We start from the raw sequence: 23782 nt of genomic DNA on the forward strand, positions 1-23782 counted from the left end.
TCACCGCAACCTCCGCCTCCTGGGTTCAGGCAATTCTCCTGCCTCAGCCTCCTGAGTAGCTGGGATTACAGGCACGCGCCACCATGCACAGCTGATTTTTTTTGTATTTTTAGTAGAGACGGGGTTTCACCATGTTGACCAGGATGGTCTCGATCTCATGACCTCGTGATCCACCTGCCTCGGCCTCCCAAAGTGCTGGGTTTACAGGTGTGAGCCATTGCGCCCAGCCCATTCTCTGTTTTATTAACCATGGCTCATACCTTTTTGTAGGATGCTAATAAACACTGCAGTTGAAATACTGGAAAGGTTCTAGAAGATGTTATTTTTCCCGGTAACAGAGTTACATTTTCAACTGGCAGAGAGAATATAATAAGAAGATATCCCCGATCATGCAGAGAGTTGCTTTTGACTTTGTAAGGGTTGTCTGTTTTAATTTTGCACTTACTACTCAGGGCATGATCCTTGTAGGATTTCAATGGAAAGCCTGAGTCACTTACCAAGCCTTTCAAACATTTTGAATGTGAATTCCAATCTCTTACTTCTGTTCTTGTTAAGGTCACCAATAACCCCACGTTATCCAATACAGAAAACACTTTTCCATCCTCATCTTAACCTTTCAGAGAAGTACCTGACAGTGACTGTTCTTTCTAAGGTAGCTACTATTGGTTCAATAAACACTGATTTCCAACTACTTTACTTTTTCTTGCTTCCATCATGAAGGACAAATAGCTAAATAATGAATCTCCTACTACTCAAATCAAATAGTTCCTGAACTTCAGAAAGTAAGTGGTCTGAGTTGGAAGAATAAGAATCTGGTTAGTGAAGACCACCTGCACCTGCTTTTCAAGCCTTCCTAATAGCCAGAAAGCGGCTATGTGAAATAGTTCCAAATCTGCTGGTATTCCTGGAAGGCTTTTGCTTTTCCAGAGAAAAAGACAAGACACACAGTCCTGTCTCCTCCCTTCCTTCCAGCTTTAAGTAAAGATGTGACAGAGATGATGTTTCTAAATAATTATCATCCCAGTCACACAAAAACCTTAAAAACCTATGCCATCTAGCATCTAGCTATATCCTCCTTGTTCTATCATCAGGCAACACCTAATACTCTGCCTATACCTCATTATTTAATGAACACAAGAAGGCCTGGTTCCTGACCCCAAATTCCATTGCATCCTTATTAAAGGATCCACCCAAATCCCTAGTATGAATTTCAGTTCCTTGAAATCTTCAGTTACCTTTACTTGTACCATTCCCTATTGCTACACACTCTCATGGGCATATCCTTACCATATCAACTGCAACCTGTAAAATACTTATTTTGAATATTTTTCCTCTTTGAGTTGCTTCTCACATCCACCCCGACATTCACTCTATAACTACCTTACAAATGCTTTAATTACCTTGCTATTACCTCCATCCCCTTACCATTCTATTTTTCTCATATATAAGTGCCCCCTCCAGAATTAGCCAATTAACAGAGTTTACAAATAATTATGAAATCCATATAATGTGAAAGGAGCAAGACTACAAGGGAAAACCAGACACAGCACAGACTTCAAAGAACTTAATATCATGGTAGTGCAAAGAGATACCAATACAAGAACCAAACCCAAAAATATTTAAAAGTTGTGATAAATTTTAAAAAGTTAAGGCATCGATTAAGAGAATAATATAGGTAGGAGGATGGGGCAGGCCAATGAAGGCTTCTTCTAGGACGTGATGTTTGAGCCAAGCCCTTGAGGATGAGAAGAGTAGCTGACAGAAGAGCACGTTGCACAGAAAGGAAAACATGCAAAGGCCCCTTCTCTGTGATGTACCCTCTGTCCCTTTCCCTTTCCTGTTCTCACTGTGCTGGTCTTCTATATCTCGGCCAGGCTCTTACTCAAACCACTGTACTCTTTCTTGCCCTCATCTTCTATCTTTCCTTCCTTCTTTCCCCTACAGTTTCTCTCTTTCCCCTTTAGCCAGCACATAATATAGAACTAAAGATTGGTTTAATAATTTTTACACTTGATCTTTAATGGTTTAATAATTTTTAAATTATTATAAGAAAATTAACTTATATATTAACTTTTAAAAGTAGCCTGAATGTGTAATATTTTCTTTAATTGAAAATCTGCAAAATTTCATTTTGTGCCACTCAACTGATTTTCTTCCTTGTGAATCAGTGTAATTTTACCAGAGTGAAAAGCAAACATGCATAATTCAGCTGATGATAAGTAAAATAAAGTTCAATGTCACATAATTACTTTTACAATAGTTTTCTGGCATGTAAACTAAAACCAAACCTAACTTAACCAAATGCTATGGGACAGATTGTCCCTAAGCATTCATAAAAATATTAAATATTTTGTTTATCCTTTAGATAGCTATAAATCTGTTCCAAGATTTTAAATAAGTATAATCGTAGAAAAAACCTCATAGTTCCAAAGTGATGGCTTCTATAAAGTTCCACTAGAATGTTACATTTAGTAATATTAGTGTATAATATCTTTAAAGCATCCATACCTTGTTGTCTTCCCAATAAAGTGCAAAACATTCATCTCCAGGTTTCCACATTTTTGCATACTCCATAGGAATAGATGATTCTAGTATTTTTTCTGGCTTAATTGGCCCAGATCTTCTTTTGGGCCCACTATTGTAAAATATTTTATCATCATAGGGTATAGCTGTGATAGGTCCTGCAGGCTTAATAGGTCCTATTCGTCTTCCTTTCAGCGGCATTTCTACCTCTCCATTTGGAACACCGGTGAAACTATTACTTCGAACTGGATTCTGATAATCAGTATTTACATTAAAATGTTTTTCAATTTTTAGACCACTGAAAGCTTCATTATTTATTGTTCGTGATTTCCTGTCATAAAAATGATCAGGATTAGATGTTTGGTTTTCTCTTTTTCCACGTTTTTGATTATTATAATCTATAGATTCTTGAGGAAGTGGATTTTCTTTTGCATCTGCATAGGAGGGACCTTTTCCTGATCTGCTTTGCATAGAGTTATCTCTTTTTTTAAAAGCACCATCACTATGCTGAGAACGTAAAGGATACGAAGTATCTTTAGTTCTGTCATATCTAGAAAATGGTCTATCGCATTTGATTCTGTCTTCGGCCCATACTTCAGATGCTGAAGAAGTACTTGGTCTTTCAGATCCTCTATTTCTAGGTAATCCACTGCCTTCTAAAACTGACTTTGAATTTTGAGAGTCTCTTTGAAAACGAGGCGGTTTTTCATTTCTTGGCTGCCTGGTATCATTTCGAGGAAGAAATCTCAGTTGATTAATATCTTTTATTCCATTTTGCTCAGTATTTGATGATCTGTATTGTCCCTGATGAAGCTGCTGTGGCTGTGATTTAGGTTCTGAAAGGTAAAAATATACCATATGCACATTAACATGAAGACTCTGCATTAATAATTATTTTAAAATGCTTTAAATTATTCTGTTAATACAAAATTATCACACTACTAGTTTAAAATTTTTGTCAATTTTCCTACCTTATTATCTTACTCCTTCTCTGCTTCCTTGGAGTCCTGTATTTCTAATGTACAGTTTTCTTAGTCAGCAATATTAATAAAGTAAAACAGTAAAATGGACTACAGAAAAATGATGGATAATCTTAACTCTTATAATACAGCTGCCTACATATGCTATTCTGGTAAATCATTTCCTAAAACATTAATGAGGTCGGGTGTGGTGGCTCACGCCTGTAATCCCAGAACTTTGGGAGGCCAAGGTGGGCGGATCACCAGAGGTCAGGAGACTGAGACCATCCTGGCTAACATGGTGAAACCCTGACTCTACTAAAAAATTAGCTGGGCGTGGTGGCATGCACCTGTAGTCCCAGCTACTCAGGAGGCTGAGGCAGGACAATCACTTGAACCTGGTAGGCAGAGGCTGCAATAAGCCAAGATCCTGCCACTGCACTCCAGCCTGAGTTACAGAGAGACTCAGTCTCAAAAACAAACAAACAAAAAAAATTAATGAAATAGAACTGCAAATTGCTAACTCAAAAACTACTATGAAACTGCAGAAGTACAACACTCTAATTTAGAAATATATAGCTATTATCAATCATGTTCTAGCCTTTGCAAACATGTTCCTTTTCAAATCTTTCTGGATCTGGAATTGCTAAGTGTTTATGTTACAAACAGATATCCTACTATTAAAAAAGAGTAAGAGTTACTTTTCTTGATCTGTCAAAGTAATTAAGAAATAGTAGGTATTATTTAGAAATACAGAAAAAAGTGTCAAAAGTGGAAATACTGAAAAAGTGTCAGAAACATTACTAAGCATAATAGTGCTTATAATGTACAAGCAGTGACATGATAAACATATATAGAAAATTTTTAATGGCTGAATTTCACAGTGATTTTTATTGATTCAATTTGTACCATGTCATTTATACTTTCTTCCTCCATCATTTCACATCGCATGTCTATAACATTATTACCAAACATATTAATTGATCTTTGGTGCATATGTCTTGTTTCTGTCATCATATATCATAATCAACACGCAGCTGTAATTATTCTTATATTTACCCAGGGTCACAACATTTTCAAAGAGAGCCTCTACTGACATCTTGGGTGAGACTGTTTCTACAGATGCAAGGAAATTAACTGCAAGAAAATTAACTTATTTGGCCTACAGATACGAAATGCCCCTAGCCTTCCCAGGAACTCTGACTATCAAAACTGTCCCCAAACATTCCCAAACAGCCACTGGAGGCCAAAAGGTATCTGGTAAATTGTTTAAAACAACAGGAGTAAACAGGTTTAAACAACAGGTTTAAAGGTTACTGAGTGACAAAACAGGTAACCAATTAAAGATCAAGACGCAAGTGGTCAGGCCAGGCATGGTAGCTCACATCTGTAATCCCAGCACTTTGGGAGGCTGAGGTGGGTATATCACTTGAGGCCAAGAGTTTGAGACCAGCCTGGGCAATGTGGCGAAATCTTGTCTCTACTAAAAATACAAAAATTAGCTGGGTGTGGTGGTGCACACCTGTAATCCCAGCTACTCTGGAAGCTGAGGCAGAAGAATCACTTGAACCTGGGAGGCGGAGGTTGCAGTGAGACGAGACCATGCCACTGCACTCCAGCCTGGGTGACAGAGCAAAAAACTCTGTCTCAAAAAAGAAAAAAAAAGAGAGACTCAAAGTGGTCCAAAAAACTCCTTCTCAACAGAACCAATGGAAGCTAGAAGCCAAAAGGGTTTAAAAACCTTTAAAATTATAGGAGATTGTCTAAGGAAAAAAATTAATCCAGTCAAACCACCCCTTAATCGTGACAAAGAATAAAGATTTTTCTAAGATACAAGATTTCAAAAATTAGCCAAGGCCATAAGAGATATCTTAAAAAAATAAAAATAAAAAACGCTTTTCCCCAAGAATAAATCTGCCTTACAAACTTAACACAAATGTCTTATTTTAAAAAATGTAGTCAATATTAAATTTTTCTTCAGAGAGAAGAAAAATGGTCACTTTTAGTTTCTGCTGGCATTGTTTATTGTCCAGGAGTAAGGATTCTGGGAAGAACAGCGGTGACCATAATCAGGACGCAAACAAGCACTTTCAGCAGAAGGCATGTATTGGCTTTTGTTGTAGACATTGTTGGAGAATAAAAGCAGCAGTTGCCTCCTGTTGATTATCTGCTATGTATCAGGTAGCCCACACTAGCACTTTATATACATTATCAATAGACCCCTAGGTAGTTTTATGATACAGGTGTTATGAAGCTTAACAGAGAGAGGTAAAGTAAGGTCCCTTGTATAGTACATTGAATAAGTAACTGTTTAGGGGTCAACTTTTCCTAAATTATTCCAGTTAGGGCCACCAATATCTATGATAATCAGGAGGTACAGAAAAAATTAAGATACCACGAAAGTAATAAGTATCCTGGACTACGGATGAAGGCTGAATAACGATGTACACAGAATGAAAGTTCAACCAGGCTAGGCAGGTGTGGCAGAATTTGATTTCAATTCTTCGAAAAGGAAAATATGAAAAATTTCCTAATCTACAATTTAGAATTAAGGGGTATTTCCATACACACATATAGTTTAAAAGTGAAGAGATGAAAGAAGATGTACCATGCTAAGAAAAAAAAAAGAATTAAGGGGTACTACAAATCTACGGAACTATCCTGGAGACCCATATTAATAGGAAAATGTAAAATTTCTTCATTTGGTTCCAGATCCAAATTACTTAAAGAATTTCTGATTTTTTAAATTATTGTTTTTACTAACATTTAACACTTTCATTTACGTACTCGAGCAGTCTTATATAAAAAGTACTATGTCAGAAAAGAGAATGACAAATTCCCTAACAGCTTATTATTTAACAAATAAACAAGCTTAGGAAACTTCTGATAGTAAAGAGGAAAAATCATTCCACTTAGAACTTAAGATAGTATTTTCAGTTACTGAATTGATGATGATATACATTAGACTATAGAATAAAAGAAGTAATTTTGTTAATAATGAACATACCTCATTTCCCTTATTATGCTGAGATAATAGAGTAAAATTTATAAATAAAATTATTTTTTAAAAATAAGAATTCCTGGCCAGGCACGGTGGCTCATGCCTGTAATCCCAGCACTTTGGGAGGCTGAGGTGGGTGTATCACCTGAGGTCAGAAGTTTGAGACCATCTTGGTCAACATGGAGAAATCTCAACTCTACTAAAAATGCAAAAATTAGTCAGGCTTGGTGGAGTGGTCCTGTAATGCCAGTTACTTGAGAGGCTGAAGGGGAGAACTGCTTGAACGCAGGAGGTGGAGGCTGCAGTGAGCCAAGATGGCACCACTGTACTCCAGCCTGGATGACAGAGTGAGACCCTGTTTCAAAAAAAATAAGTGGTTTTTTTTTTTTTGAGATGGAACTGTCACCCAGGCTGGAGTGCAGTGGCAGGATCTCGGCTCACTGTAACTTCTGCCTCCCCCGGGGGCTCAAGTGATTCTCTTGCCTCTGCCTCTCGAGTAGCTGGGATTATAGGCACCCACCACCACACCCAGGTAGTTTTTGTATTTTTAGTAGAGACAGGGTTTTACCATGTTGGCCAGGCTGGTCCCGAACTCCTGACCTCGTGATCCACCCACCTCAGCCTCCCAAAGTGCTGGGATTACAGGCATGAGCCACTGTTCCCGGCCGAAAATTGAGTTTTTAAAATAAATTAGTTTTCATATATATCCATTTCATTCAAAATGAAATAACAGCTAAGAAGGCATCTTGGATTTCTAATCATTCTTAAATTCATCATCCAATCATTCTTGGATTTCCTTAAGCCCAATACCTTTTTAGGTTAGTTAAATCATAAAGTCATATATAAAGTAAGTGTTTTCAAACTGGGCTCATCTATGAAACACATAACAAATATACTCAATTACTAAATTGTGGGAGAGGCAATATTTTTTCCTTTTATTTTTTTTTAGATGGAGTCTCATTCTGTCGCCCAGGCTGGAGTGCAGTGGTGAGATCTTGGCTCATTGAGCAGGTTCAAGTGATTCTCTGCCTCAGCCTCCCAAGTAGCTGTGATTACAGGTGCAAGCCACCACGCCTAGCTAATTTTTGTATTTTTAATAGAGACGGGGTTTCACCATGTTGGCCAGGCTGGGTCGAACTCCTAACCTCAAGCGATTTGCCCACCTCGGCCTCCCTTAGTGCTGGGATTACTGTGAGCCACGATGCTCAGCCAGAAAAGCAATTTTAAATAAACTAAGGAATATACTCCAAATCGACTGCCTAAGACAGTTCCTTAGTTACCCAGTCAGAATCTGATTGTTCTCCTCTACCCTTTTTGAGGTGGCATCATGACACTAAACTACGTTAGATACCAATGTGCAGCACAGGTCAAGTTCACAATCACTCTAATAAATATACTAAGATATTCTTCTATACAGGCAGCAGGCTAAAATGCATCACATTTTTAAAAAATTGCCCCAAAGGAAAAGTTGAAAACAAAAGCACAAGTAGAAATGAGTAACATTTAACATTAAATAGCAGAAAATATAAAAGATTGGCAAAAAAGTGATAGAAAAATATATTACAGGCCTGGCACGGTGCCTCATGCCTGCAATCCCAGCACTTTGGGAGGCCAAGGTAGGTGGATCACTTGAGATCAGGAGTTTGAGACTAGCCTGACCAACATGATAAAACCTCGTCTCTATTAAAAATACAAAATTAGCTGAGCATGGTGGTGCACCCCTGTAGTCCCTACTACTCGGGAGGCTGAGGCAGGAAAATCGCTTGACCCTGGGAATCGAAGGCTACAGTGAACAGAAATGGCACCACTGCATTGCAGCCTGGGCGACAGAGCACGACTCCATCTCAAAAAACAAAAAGAAAAAGAAAGAAAAATGTATTACAAAATAGACAAAACTGTGGAAACACCTCAAATATCTAAAAGATCAAAAGATCAAGGTGGCGAAAGCTCATATGAGAAAACTAATCAAAGAATGCTACATGAGTTTAGTATGATTTGAGAGAAAACATTCCCATTATTACCAGATTATGATTTTCAAAATGTATGTTTGAAAGATAATTATGTTTTACATCACTATGATTTGAAATGCAAGAATAATTAATAATAAACTTATTAATTGTCACAAATCATTTGAGTCTGTATATAAGGATGTACTAAATTAATCAGACATCTTAAAATATTAATACTTTTTCACAGAATATTCACTTCTCTAGCAGCAGTTGCACCTGCATTTTATAGTAGAAAACCAGGTCGAATATGTTTTCCAGGACTAATCCTCATTTTATTCTGAGACACCTACCGGAATAAATGTCTTAATATTTGTTAAGATCTTACTATATGCCCGACTCTATGTTAAAGGTCTTTTGCCTACATCATTTCATGTCATACTCACAACCACCCTAAAAGGGCTGTATTATCACCTTTATTTTCCAAGTGAAGAAACAAAGTAAAGTGCCTCAACTAAAGGCTTGTGTTAGAAAATGCTGAAACCAGAATTAAACTGAAATCTAACCGAAGCTAAAACCCATGTTTTTTCCATTATGCCAAGCTGCCCACCCAGAGAAAAATAACCAGAATGTAACCAACATGTTAGCTTAATACTTGTATCTGTTCATTTCTGGTGAGATGCAGAAATCACGAAGGCTCTTTCACAATCCCTGATGGGGCTGAAAAATACATTTGGACACTAGGACTGCCAGAATCCTGACCTAAAATTAATAATCTCTTTCCATTAATGCAGAAAAACCTAAACCTCTATTGAAAATTGAACTGATATTTGGAGCTCACAAACTGGCACTTAGAGATAGCATAAGAGAGACAAGATAGGTTTTTATCATAGGTGAGCCACTTAGTAGTTCTGTAACCTTAGGCAAAATATTTAACTTTTCTGAGCCTCATTTTTAAGATGGGGGTAATAATAGAGCATACCTCGGAGGATTAACTCAACATATGTAAAGTACTTAGAAGAGTATCTGGCTTTAATAAGCACCCAATAAATGTTAGCTATTATTATTAGCATTAAAATTAAGCAAATAAAGTTAATTGATGACACATTAGGAAAAACCAAAAATCAGAAAATAAGGTGCTTCTCTATTTACACATTCTCACTACCACCAACTCCCATTTTTAGTTAGAATCTTTACCTTGCTTTAGTTTTTTTATTTGTTTTTATTTGATTCTTCATGGAAACAGGGCAGGAAGAATGCTTTAATAAAAACTTCTTTATTATCATATTATAAAAGTCATATTACAGAAAAAATTTAGATACATCAGAAAATCAGAATCATACTCCAATACTGTTTTTCACTTAAAATATAGTATATCTATAAACATTCTCCATATAAAAATCTTCTCTACATCCTTTAATTTTTTCTTTATTAAAATCACTAAGAAATATTTAAAAATTAAAAAAAAAATTACTCTTGATCCTATCAATAGAAAACTGTATAGAAGAAAGTTTCACCTTCTACCTATACAATCCCACTTCCAGATATAGTCACTATTCAGTTTCAGAGGTTATCCTTTTTTATATAATTCACGCACCTTCTTTAACAAAAAAGACTCATGCTACATCTCATGGGCTACAATTCAGTTTTTCAATGAACACTATCTCATGGGTATCTTTCCAGTTTAGTGAGTGCAGGTATCTCATTAATTTCAGCACTACATTTTTTTAAGGCTGCTTTAAATATTTTTACATAGTTATCACATTGAGGGTAGGGTCTGAGTCTTACTCAGCATTGTTTTCTCCAGTACTTAGCTACTAGAGAATCAGGCAAATAGGTGGCACTCAGTAAATATTTGCTGAAAGAATTACTGAAAACACTAGGAATGAAATAAGCCTCCAAGTTCAAATCACTACCTGTTTAACCTGGGCTTAGCTAAGGATGCAAAATTGAAATAGAAAATGCACTCCTCTATTTTTCCTTCTTTAAGAGAAGTTTGCATCAGAGCACACTAAGGTAGATTTAAACTGAGTTCAAATGATCACAGAAAAAGACTGCACAACACGCACATAAATATAAGCTTCTAAAAGCCATCTCTGATTTGCACTAGAGAACACTGAGCTTGAGACCAAATAAACTGCTTCTCCAGTTCTGCAGTAATGCACCTTTGACAAAGTCACTGAGAACCCCAGTTTCCTCATTTGTAAAATGTGAGAAATTATTCTTATCACAGGATTATGGTAATGATTGAGTTTGAAAATATATATAAAACTGCTTTCTCCTGGGTCCATATAAGGTGTTTGGAATTAGACTGACTACTGGAATCAAATTCCAGTCCTACCACTGAGAAGCTGTGTGTGACCTTGTAAAATTGGGATGATGCTACTTAACTCTTTCCTTCACTTAGTTACTCATCATAGTTACTGAGCATCGACTGCTGGTGGTGTTGTCAACACTCTCCTAGTCACTCTGTATGAAAGTAGTAGGTAAGACCCATTTCCCTCTATCCTTTGGAGCTCAGTTTCAATAGGCAGAGGCAGACAACAAATAAATAGGTAAAAAGAACAAATAATGTAGCTTAAAGCTATAATAAAATGTATGAAAGAAAGAAACAGACTTATGAAAAAACTAGGAGTAGTACAGGGTACACCAATACACAGGTAGAACTTCTCTGAAGACATGGTGTTTAGGTGAGCCCTGATGAGAAGAAATATGATTAAAGTAGGGAAGAGTCATCCAAGAGGAGAGAACAACACATACAAAGCAGGCTAGAAACCTGCTTAAATTCTAAGTAAAGTAAAAAAAACATTAATTGTTAATTTCAAAGGAAAAATTACTGTATATTCCAGTATCATAAACTTGATGTCTATTATGCTAAATAAAAACACCAAAGCTCAGAAAAAATTATCACAAGAATTAACATTAGTTTTAATCTCGCATGAAATTTTTCTTTCAATTATAATTTGCATAATTATTCAAATATATAGTTATTTTCCTGTTCTCATTAAAATCTTTATAGATATGACACATGTTATACTGAAGACTAAGCTCAAAATAAACATATTTATGATGCTCAACGTTCAAAGAATTAATTTTTTGGTGTGTCAAAGACCCTTTAAAAAAAACAGAAAAAGGCCAATTTATAAAAAGTTAGCATAAAGCAGAAGACTATTGCTGTTATAAATGAACAAATCAAGAGATTCTGAGAAACAGTGCAACATACACCAACAATACAACTGCAAAGATTGCCCTGTTTAGCCCCATATAAAGCCCAAGCTAGTCCTTACAAATACAAAAAAGAAAAAAAAATTCTAGTTTCATAAAATTTCTCACATAATTAAGAAACCAAATAAGCTTACCTCGGGGTGCAGTTATAACATCCCCATTTCATAGATAAGGAAGCTGAAGAGGCTTGACTAGGTCACACAACTAGCACAGAGTAGAGCTGGGATTAACTGAGTAGATTCCAGACCCCACTATTAACCTCCCTCTTACACCTCAACAAAGCTACCATTATGCTGCTAGCAGTAAATGACTAATAACCATGAGTTATTTTCAGTATTTCATCATGAAACTCAGATTAGGATTATTATAAAAATATTTTTCTGCCATGGTTAAAAAAAGCACTAATGGACAAATCGATTCATTAAATGAAAATACACGTGTTTGAGTAATTTAGCTACTTGGGTAAAGTCAGATAAAGTTCTCTTGTTGATAAACAGGTATTTACACACGAGGTACTAGATCTGTGGGTCAAAAACCATGTAGATATAACAGCTTTATGTTATTTTTGCTTTAGTTAAAATATTAATATACAATCTATTTCTTTATCTGTCAAATGGAAATAATATATATTTTTCATTTGCAGATGATAAAATGAATTAATACTATGCAAAGCAGCTAGCATAGTCCCTGGCACATAGCAGATGCTCAATAAATGACACTTATTATTTTATTTTATGGTTAATAAATGTTTAAGTGAATAGACAATTAATTGAAGAGGAAGAAAATAATGGCAAAAATAAAAAAGAGGCTCCTGTGTTCTAGTATTCTGAGAAAAGCTATATCCATCTTCTACAGATCCAAGTACCAAAAAAAGTAATGATATGATCATATGCAAATAAATTAAACAAATTGATTTAAAACAATTTAGATTGAATACGCAAACTCTACAGCAGAGGAAACTTCTTCAGTTCATTAATGATCAATTATATTAGATACAACATCTACTATTTCAAAAATTCAGAGCAGACTATATTAGGATCATTCAAATTTAAGAACACCCCTAATAATAATCTAATAAAACTGCGGGCTAAAAAGAACTCACAGAACCTACGCAGCCTCTTTTCATGATATTTTACAGAGACTAATTCTGAAAAATTAGGTCCTTTGGGTTTGGCTCTTAGTAAAGTCTGGAGATGTTTGTAGCTTAGTGCTGAATACATTATTAGCCTAAGAAAACATCCATGTATATAATGCATTAAGCATAATTTAAGGCTCATAAAAGATGTAGCCTAGAAATGACACATACCTAGGCAATTAAATATAACACTGAAGTTATTAACTACCTTTTTAAATGTATTTACAAAGTTGAAATACTATAGTGACTTAAAAAGCAACACACCAATGACAGCACAAAGTTTTTTTTTCACTTACCAGTTTTTTTTAAATCACAATTCGAGATGAGGCCAAGTTTTAGAGATTTTTCCCCAGTACTACCATTATGTAACAAACCACTACTCAAACTTAGTGGCATAAAAGAACATTCACTTTATTATGCTCACAGATCCTGTGGACCAGGAATTCAGAAAAGGCACAGTGGGGACAGCGTCTCTGTAGATGTAGAGCCTCCAGGGCATGTTCTCACTCATAGGCGGGCGTTGAACAATGAGAACACATGGACACAGGGAGGGGAGCACTACACGCTGGGGTCAGTTGGGGGGAAATAGGGGAGGGACGGTGGGGGGTTGGGAGTTGGGGAGAGATAGCAAGGGGAGAGATGCCAGACGTAGGTGAAGGGGAGGAAGGCAGCAAATCACACTGCCACGTGTGTACCTATGCAACAATCTTGCATGTTCTTCACATGTACCCCAAAATCTAAAATGCAATAAAATAAATAAATGGAAAAAAAAAAAAAAAAGATGTACAGCTTGCAAGGGGCTCAACAGCCCATACCAGAATTACATAAGATTCACATACCACACAGGTCCACAGCCAGAGCTGAGAACATTTAAAGACTAGAACTGAGGACTGGAGGCAGCCTCTCCATAAAGTTTTGGTGCCTCACTGCATGGCTAACAGAAGGCAGCACTGTAGTATATTTTCACTTCCCAGCTGGTACTGTGCCTACCATCTTAAAATAACTGCCTGGCCTTGTTACTCTGAAGTGTCAGGCTGTCAGAATGCAGGTAAATCCAGAGACTGCAATGTCCTCACGACATAAACCAGAACATTTTAAACTTACTGTAGTGAAAGACCAGGGTTTTTGTTTTAGTTGCTGGTTCTGGTTTTAATTTCTAATCAGCTTCTGACTGTTGCTTTTGTAAAATACAGTAAAAAATGTTTAGGTACTGTCAAATTGCTAAAGGGGTTTCTAAACACTCTCAATTTCAGCTCTTAATCTGTACTTCTTTGTTGACTAGACACTAAGTGGCTCTGGCATAGACTATTAACTATTAAAGGTAACAAGTTGTCCACAAATAGAACTGAAAATAATCAATTCAAGTTAAGCTTAAAGTACTATCTAGAAATTTAGGGTACATTTGCACTTCAAAAAGAATGGAATGGTAAAAAGGAATCAGCTTTATAGGAAGAAAAAGTCACGGGCTGGGAAGCCTGTACAGATGACTAGGAATAGAAAGAAAGCGGTAAGTTGTGGGCAGATAGCTACACATTCCTTCTGCTTTCTGCTGTACTGGCAGTTGACGGCTGCCATACACATAGCAACCACTTATTCCTGGTTACCAAACAGGCATTCCACCGTAGATTTCCATCAATATGTATTAATGCTGTTTGATGCAATGAGATAAAAATATACATAATAGACAATACATGAATGATTCTTTCTTGAGGAAATCTTTCACGATAACATCTAGTCTAATATATACATATTCTCTCGTCTTGACCTAGTTTCCTTCCTTTCCAATTAAGCTATTATCATTATATTACATTTCCTTTATAAGGTCCCTATTCTTTAGTCTTCAAAGTTCAAGATGTAAATCTACAAGGCATACTATCCCAAGTGACCTGAAACTTGAATAAAAGAAAATAAATCAAAAACAAAGCCAAAAAGACACCTATGAACTATAAAAGACCTGCAACTTGATGTAAAGTACCCATCAACCATTAATGTTATACTTTTTTTTCTTTATATTTCACACAGTTCTGCTAGCTTGCATTTGTCCTAAATAAATTTCTGACAATGTCAAGTTCAATGGAATCTCTAGATAAAATGCCCCTGAGCACCCTGTTTCCCTTGAAAAGATGGCTGGCTACACATGTACATTTGTAGTGTAGCTTTCACACAAATCACTTATTTGGGTAAAGTAGAAGAGTGTATGTGGAAACCCGTAGATCCTTCTGCCACTGTGACTTAAGCCTGGGGAGCATTAATTGTGGATGACAGGTTTGGGGAATAGGTAATTGCTTGGTTCACTTTCTGGTCGAATCACCCCTGAAGCTGCATATTGGGAGATGAGGATGAGGATGGAACATTAGGTGAAAGAAAAGGATATATAAACTATAAACTGAAACTTATTCTCTGGGTAAGAGCAAGCCAAATTTATTCTTGAATGGGTGTTCCTGGTCTTTGCTTTCCTGCTGTCAACTAACAGGTTTTTCTGATTCTTGACTAGTTTTTTGGAAGTATTTGGGATATAGAATCAAGAAGAAAGGACGAGAAAGAAATGGACAAGAAGTCCTCTATTTTGGGCTCAGGATAAGTTTTTCAGAGTGGTGGAGAAAAGGGTGTTGGGAGAACCATTGGGGTGAAGAGGGACGGAAGTGGGAATAGAAATGTCAAGAGATATCACTGCAGATCATCCTGTAGAGTAACCTGGTGGGCTTTGCATGTGGCTTTGGCCAATCATTGGCCCTTCTGGGTCTCCCCATCTCCCCATCTCTCTGAACTTGGACACCAGGAAGCCAAAGGGCCTTTCTAGTGCTCACATTCAGATGCAAATGGCATCCTCAAGCTGTGCTTGGTCCAGGACTCTGGAGGGGTCTGGATTCCTACTGACTCACAATTACTCAGTATTATTTTATCTGGAGTCGGTCGCATCCCTCTTTTGTGCCTTGACTACTCTATTGGCTCAGCAAGGATACTGAAAGAAATATAGTGGACTCACAACATGATATTCATGAAGTTGGGTTTCCTTCTTTCTTCTTCTGAGGCAGAATCTTGCTTTGTCTCCCACACTGGAATGCAGTGGCGATGTCATGGCTCACTGCCTCTCAACCATCTGGCCTCAAGCAGATCCTTCTGCCTCAACCTACACACTAGCTGGAACTACAGGCAGATGCCACCATGCTTGGTTCATTTTTAAGTTTTTTTGTAGAGACAGGTTTTTGCCATGTTGCCCGGTCTGGTCTCAAACTCCTGGGCTCAGGCGATCCTTCCACTTTGGCCTCCTGAAGTGCTGGGATTACAGGCATGAGCCACCACACTTGGCTCAAAATTCTTTTAATAAAGGAATTCCATGGCGTAGGGCAGACAGCTTCCTTCCGTCTCTCATATATATACCACCTCCTTTTCTTGCTGTCCTTTTCCCCTCACCATTGTCTCCTCTCCTCCTCAGGAGGCTGGATGGGGACACATTCCGTAAGTGACATCTTTTTTTTTTTTTTTTTTTAAGAAAAAGAAAAAAAAAAAAAAAAAAAGAAAAAGAAAAAAAAATGAAGGAGAGGATAAAAGGAAGAGGAAGAGGGAGAGAGGACAGGGGTGTTGCTTTATTGCCCAGGATAGAATGCAGTCTAAAAATGGGTAGTGTTATCCTTGTATCAGCTAATATCTAAGCAGATTATTTATGTCTACATATTATGCTGTATTTGAAATTATGTAGTCCTATTAACTGATATAAACACTAATTTTCACAAAATCCACAGAAAAAAGAGTAATGGAACACCATAAAAACAATATATATAGTGTAGTCTGAATTTTATTCTGCCAATGAGAAGAGTCAATGGAGCATTTTAAGCCAGCAGGTAGTGAGATCAAATTTGTGTGTGGAAAGGTCACTGACCATAATATGGAGAATGGGATGATAGGTTCTGAAAAAAAACAGTGAAAGGCTGATGAAGGCCTGAAGTAGGGCAGTGGAGGTGGAGATGATACACTCTAAGTGGAGGATGTTGTTCCATCTGCTGGGGCTGCTGATGACAAGCACTGTGCTTAGCACTTTACATACATTATTTAATTTGATCTTCCCTACAACTCTATAGTCCTACAATAGGTTCTGTCACTATTTCTCCATTTCCTGATGAAAAATTAAGGTTAATAAGTTCTATATCTTGCCCAAAGACATACAACTAATATGTAAGAGCTGTGAGTTTAGTGGTGGAATTAGTTGTATGTATCTGCTCCAGTACCCTGTCCTTTTCATTTGGTAACAGAAAACAATGCAATCCAACCTCACTTTTTTCAGAATATTAATAAAAATGTCAACTAGAATGTTTTATTCCAATTTAAAGATATAACAACAAAAAGTTAATGCTGAGAAAAATTTCTAAGCAAAATAAAGGTGATAATTCTGATGAAATTTTTAAAAATCAGAATATATTTTTTTTCCAACCAGTCTGACACATTATTGTATAGAATCTGATATGACATAACAAATCCATCCAAGCCAAGGCTTCATCTGCTAAAAATTCTGGCTTCTAGGGGTACTAAAACTAAACAAAATCCTTAGACAGCTTATGCTGATACAAAATACAGCAGCAAGAAAGGTTTGATTATGCAACTATAGTAGAAAAGCAAGCTTTTTAAACCCTAAATATACATACCACTGAATCACAATTACTTCTTTGTAATGTCAATTTGAGTCTATAACAGACCTAAATAATGATGCTGGTAATATGAACATAAATAAGATCCTAACTCTCTTCATTAGCTGTTCAAGACGCATTTAAACATTATAAAGATGTTATCCTAAAACCTTTGTAGATTTATCTTAGAAAAATGTCCAACATTTTCTACGATCAATGAAGAGTTAATTTTAGAACAAGAGATTTAACCAAATTTTCCACCAAAGTGGAGAATCAGCTTTACAAAAGTAAAATTTACTTTAATTCCAATTAAAAATGAATGCTATCGGCTAGGGGTGGTGGCTTATGCCTATAATCCCAGCACTTTGGGAGGCCAAGGCAGGTGGATCTCAAGGTCAGGTGTTCAAGACCAGCCTGGCCAACATGGTGAAACCCTGTCTCTACTAAAAATACAAAAATTATCCGGGCAGTGGTGGGCGCCTGTAATCCCAGCTACTCAGGAGGCTGAGGCAGGAGAATTGCTTGAACCTGGAGGCAGAGGTTGCAGTGAGCCAAGATTGAGCCACTGCATTCCAGCCTGGGCAACAGAGCAAGACTCCCTCTCAAAAAAAGAAAAAAAAATACTACCTTAAAATGAGCTGAAAAATAATTCAGTAGCTTGCCTCAACTGTTTTTTGTTTGTTTTACAATACACTACGCACCTAAGAATATTGGCACTTAAGTAGAGAGAGCAAGTCAACGAGAGAAAGTAACACAATGACACCTGCTAAAGATACCTGAGGGCAACCAACACACAACTTTTCCAACAATCCTGTTATTTTCATTGTACCAGGAAGACAGAACCAAGAGAATATAAAAAATAGCTACAAGCACGATAATCTTTCGTGTGTGGGTGTGGGTGTGGGTGTGCATGTGTGTGTGTGTGTGTGTGTGTGTGTGTATCATTTTATTGTCTATTTGTACTTATGTGTGTTATCATGAATCCCTTCTGTGTGATGCCAACATCATCAAAGAGAGTTTAAGGTCAGAAAAGCTGCTAGCAATGGTGCAATCAGCTCCTGGTAAGGTAAATCTTCAAAACAACAAAATAGCAAACCAAATAGTGTTTTTAAATCTGACTGATTAAAGTATTTAGTAGCCATTCAAAACAACTAGTAGGTCTTATCTTGGCAATAAAACTTTGAAATAAAAGACTCAATGTTATTACAGGTTACAATTATACCAGATCAAATCTGATTACTATTTTCAAAATAACTTCTGCTAAGCACTTATATTTTGTTCAGTATTATTTTGGTTTTTCATTAAGTAAATGATGAAATCCTTTGAAAATAAGCATTCCTGTGTCCCTTTAGTTTATGGTTTCTTCTGTAAACTAGACAGTGAGCTTCTTTGTGATAAGAGCTACAAAATCAATTTACTTTCCTGAGTCTTCTGAATGAGGTATTTCAAATACTAAATAAAATACTGCATTTATTGAATGAATAATTCCCTACAACACATACAACTATTGTCTGTTTTCAATCTCAATCCCATCTTACCCTATTTTCCATTGTGCTGACAGAAAATTTTTTCTTAAAGCAGCAAAATAAACCTCATGGCTCTTATGCCAAAAACCCTTTCATGCCTTTGTATAACATTTGGACAGAATTAAAACTCCTTAGGACAAAATCCTTGTGATCTAGCTCTAGCCTACCAATTCCATCTCTCTCCTCACAGCACTGCCTCTACCACATGTTCAGAGGCACACAGAACTGGTGCTCAATGCCTCCACGCCTGTACACATAGTGCTTCCTCTACTTGGACTGCCCCAACACTTCTCCTCAGTCTTGGCTAGATACCATCTCCCCTAAGAAGCCTTCTGCCCATTTCCTGAATCAGTCAGTGTGCCCTCCCCACATGGTACATCTAGGAGAGATTAAAAATGTTGCTTCCTAGATGTAGTATGATGGGTCCCCCACAAGGTTACTAAACCTTGAAGGCCAGACTATAAGCCAAGGCCATGGTGCTTATCCAAGAAGGTGTCCCTGAGAACCCAAACATAAATTTTCCAAACTTTTACGCTGTGTTTTCCTTTTAAAACTGAATGCCTTTAAGAACACTGAAGTCACCTTTTGAATGTTTTGCTGCTTAAAAATTTCTTCTGCCAGATACCCTAAATCATCTCTCTCAAGTTTAAAGTTCCACAAATCTCTAGGGCAGAGGCAAAATGCTGCCAGTCTCTTTGCTAAAATATAACAAAAGTTACCTTTGCTCCAGTTCTCAACAAGTTCCTCATCTCCATCTGAGACCAGCTCAACTTGGATTTCATTGTCCATTTACTTATCAGCATTTTCTTCAAAGCCATTCAACAAGTCTCTAGGGAGTTGCAAACTTTCCCACATTTTTCTGTCTTCTTCTAAGCCCTCCAAACCTTTCCAATCTTGCCCGATACCCAGATTCAAAGTTGCTTCCACATTTTTGGGTATCTTTTCAGCAGCACCCCACTCTACTCGTACCAATTTACTTTATTAGTTTGTTTTTATGCTGCTATAAAGACATCCCTGAGACTGGGTAATTTACACAGGAAAAGGGGCTTATTGGACTTATAGTTTCATGTGCCCCTCTGGGGAAGCCTCACAATCATGACAGAAGGCAAGGAAAAATAAGTCACATCTTACATGGATGGCAGCAGACAAAGAGAGAGCTTGCTCAGGGACATTCTACTTTATAAAGCCATCAGATCTCATGAGACTTACACTGTCATGAGAACAGCATGGGAAAGACCTGCTCCCACGATTCAATTACCTCCTACTGGGTCCCTCCCACAACATGTGGGAATTCAAGATGAGATTTGGACAGGGACACAGCCAAGCCATATCAACTTCGATACTGTCTCCTAAATCATAATGAGGTTATGAGGTTATGGGAAAACACAGCATAAAAGTTTGAAAAGTTTACAGCCTGACAATGTAATAGTAAAGGAAACCCCATTTTCTGAGGATAAATCCAAGTTAGCTACAGAAATTTGCATAAGTAACAAGAAGCTGAATGTTAATTCCCAAGACAATGGGGAAAATGTCTTCAGGGCATGTCAGAGGTCTTCATGGAGACCCTCCCATCACAAGCCCGGAGGTATAGGAGGAAAAAATGGTTTCACAAGATGGGCCCAGGGTCCTTGTGCTGTGTGCAGCCTAGGGACTTGGTGCCCTGCATCCCAGCCAATCCAGCCATTGCTGAAAGGGACCAACATAGAGCTGGGGTTGTGGTTGCAGATGGTGCAAGCCTCAAGTCTTGGCAGTTTCCACATGATGTTGAGCCTATGAGTGCACAGAAGTCACAAAGTGGGGAATGGGAACCTCCACCTGGATTTCAGAGGCTATATGAAAACAACTGAATGCCCAGGTAGAAGTTTGCTGCAGGGGCGGGGCCCTCATAGAGAACCTCTAATAGGGCAGTGCAGAATGGAAATTTGGAGTCAGAGTCCCTACACAGAGTTCCTACTGGGGCACTGCCCAGTGGAGCTATGAGAAGATGGCCATCATACTCCAGACCCTGGAATGGTAGATCCACCAATAGTTTGCACCATGCACCTGGAAAAGCCACAGACACTCATCGCCCGCCCATGCAAGCAGCTGGGAGGGAGGATGTACCTTACAAAGCCATAGAGGCAGAGTGGCCCAAGACCATGGGAGCTCTCTTCATTCATCAGGGTGACCTGGATGTGAGACATGGAGTCAAAGGGGATCATTTTGGAGATTTAAGATTTGTCTTCCTGGTCATCTAGTGGTTAGGGGGAAAAAAAAAGATTTGATTGCCCCACTGGATTTTGGACTTGCATGGGGCCTGTAGCCCCTTTGTTTGGCTGATTTCTCCCATTCGGAATGGCTGTATTTACCCAATGCCTGTACCTCCACTGTATCTAGGAAGCAACCAATTTGCTTTTGATTTTACAGTCTCTTAGGCATTAGAGACTTGCCTTGTCTCAGATAAGACTTTCAACTGTGGACTTTTAAGTAAATGCTGAAATAAGACTTTGGGGAACTGCTGCAAAGGCATGATTGGTTTTGAAACGTGAGGACACGATATTTGGGAGGGGCCAGTGGTGGAATGATGGTTTGGCTGTGTTCCCACCCAAATCTTATCTTGAATTCCCATATGTTGTGGGAGGGAGCTGGTGGGAAGTAATTAAATCGTGGGGACAGGTCTTTCCCATGCTGTTCTCATGATAGTGAATAAGTCTTACGAGATCTGATGGCTTTATAAGGTAGAGTTTCCCTGAGCAAGCACTCTCTTTGCCTGCTGCCATCCACATAAGAAGTGACTTGCTCCTCCCTGCTTTCCACCATGATTGTGAGGCTTCCCCAGCCACATGAAACTATAAGTCCAATAAACCCTTTCCCTGTATAAATTACCCAGCCTTGGGTATGAATTTATCAGCAGCATGGAAACAAACTAATATAAGGGTCAAAAGCAAATGTAAGGGGACAGGATGAAAAAAATCAAAAGAGCTCTCAGTGTGACAGTATGAAGGGAGGTTGGGACAAAAATACTCATAAGTCAGAGTCAAAAAGAGACAAAATCTGAAGCAGCAGCAGCAGACTCTCCTGCTTGCCTTGCAGAAGCAAACAATATGTAAATTGCCCAAGGAGTGGGCCCATGTGGCAACAATCTAAAGGCAGTTTTTAGGAGATAAAGCAGTCTCCAGGCAACACCAAGCAAAAAACAGGACTTCAGTCTTGAATCCACAGGAAATGAATTCTGCATGAACCAGTGAGCCTGTAAGGACCTCAAGTCTCTGACAGGATCACTGCCCCAGGGAAGACGATCCAAGATGGCCAAATAGAAACAGCTATGGAGTGCAGTTCCCAGTGAGATCGCAGAGGGTAAGTGATCACCACATTTCCAAACAAGTTTTTACTGCCCACAGACCAGGAGATTCCCCGGTGGAAAAGTGCCACGAGTCTCCAGCACAGCTGTTTCAGCTGGAACAGCGGGTCTCCGCACAAAATCTCACACAAATCTTGGCAGCCATTTCAACTGGCACCTGGAACACCTGAGAGACAGAGAAGCCTATTCAACTGAAAAAAAGGGGGCTGAAATAGGAAGCCAGGTGATCTGGCTTGACAGGTCCCACCCCCACAAAGACCAGCAATCTGAAACGCTCTGGATTGAGAGCTTCACAGCAAGCACAGCTGTACACAGGACAGTTCAGCTCTGTGGAAGGAAGGGTGTCTGCCATTACCAAGGCAGTCCACTAACTACCAAGACAGTCCACCATTACTGAGGCAGCCAACCATTACAGAGGCAGTCTGCCATTACTGAAGGAATCCGCAATTACCAAGGCAGTCTGCCATTACAGAGGCAGTCCGCCATTACTGAGGTAGACTGCCATTACTGAGGCAGTTCTAACTACACCTCTGTAAACAAAACTGCAAGGAAGTTCACACAGCAGCTGGGCAGAGCCCATGACAGTTCAGCAACACCTCTGCTGGCAGACTGTGACTACGCTACCTTCTTGCTGGGTAGGCATCTCTGAAAAAAGGCAGCAGCACATCAGGCACTTAAAAATAACGCCCCACCTTCCCAGGACAGAGCACCTGGGAAAAAAGGTGGTTATGAGTTCCACTGCAGCAGACTTAAAAGTACCTGCCCAGCAGCTCTGAAAGGAACAATAGTGCTCACGGCTCAGTACTTGAGCTCCTATAAGGGACAGACTGTCTCCTCAAGCAGCTCCCTGACCGCTGTATATCCAAAGAGACACCTCATAGAGCTCAGGCTGACATCTGGCAGGCATACTTCTGGGACAAAGATAACAGAAGAAGAAACTGGCAGCAGCGCTTACTGTTCTGCAGCTGCCGCAGGTGATCCCCAGGTAAGCAGGGTCTGGAGTGGACTTCTAGCAGTCCTACAGCAGAGGAGCCTGACTGTTAGAAGGGAAACTAAAAAACAGAAAGAAATAACTTCATCATCAACAAAAAGGACGTCTACTCAGAGACCCCATCTGAAAGTCACCAACTACAAAGACACAGGTAGATAAATCCACAAAGATGGGAAGAAACCAGCACAAAAAGGATGTATACACCCAAAACCAGAACAGGTCGCCTCCTCCAAGGGATCACAATATCTCACCAGCAAGGGAAAAAGCCTGGATGGAGAATGAGTCTGATGAATTGACAGAAACAGATTTCAAAAAGTGGGTAATAACTCTGAGCTAAAAGAACATGTTCTAACCCAATCCAAAGAAACCAAGAACCTTGAAAAAAAAAGGTTTGACAAAATGCTAACAAGAATAAACAGCTTAAAGAAGAATATAAATGAATTGATAGAGCTGAAAAACACAACACGAGAACTTCATGAAGCATATACAAGTTTCAATAGCTGAACCAACCAGG

General features: G+C 38.4%; 1 protein-coding gene across 12 annotated transcripts in view; it reads right to left on the reverse strand.

The window, feature by feature from the left end:
- Window positions 1-23782, reverse strand: part of TDRD3 (tudor domain containing 3) — a 183519-nt gene that overhangs the window by 42430 nt on the left and 117307 nt on the right. For all 12 annotated transcript variants that reach the window (XR_001828155.2, XR_001828156.2, XM_017538772.2 and 9 more), the window contains one exon: window positions 2509-3359. Coding sequence is in view for 10 of the 12 variants with exons in the window: in XM_017538772.2 (XP_017394261.1) it covers window positions 2509-3359 (851 nt within the window). In the remaining 2 variants the exon portion in view is untranslated. The remainder of the gene's footprint in view (window positions 1-2508; window positions 3360-23782) is intronic.

The sequence above is a fragment of the Cebus imitator genome, unplaced genomic scaffold, assembly GCF_001604975.1.
Source record: "Cebus imitator isolate Cc_AM_T3 unplaced genomic scaffold, Cebus_imitator-1.0 Scaffold114, whole genome shotgun sequence".
Taxonomy (NCBI): Eukaryota; Metazoa; Chordata; class Mammalia; order Primates; family Cebidae; genus Cebus; species Cebus imitator.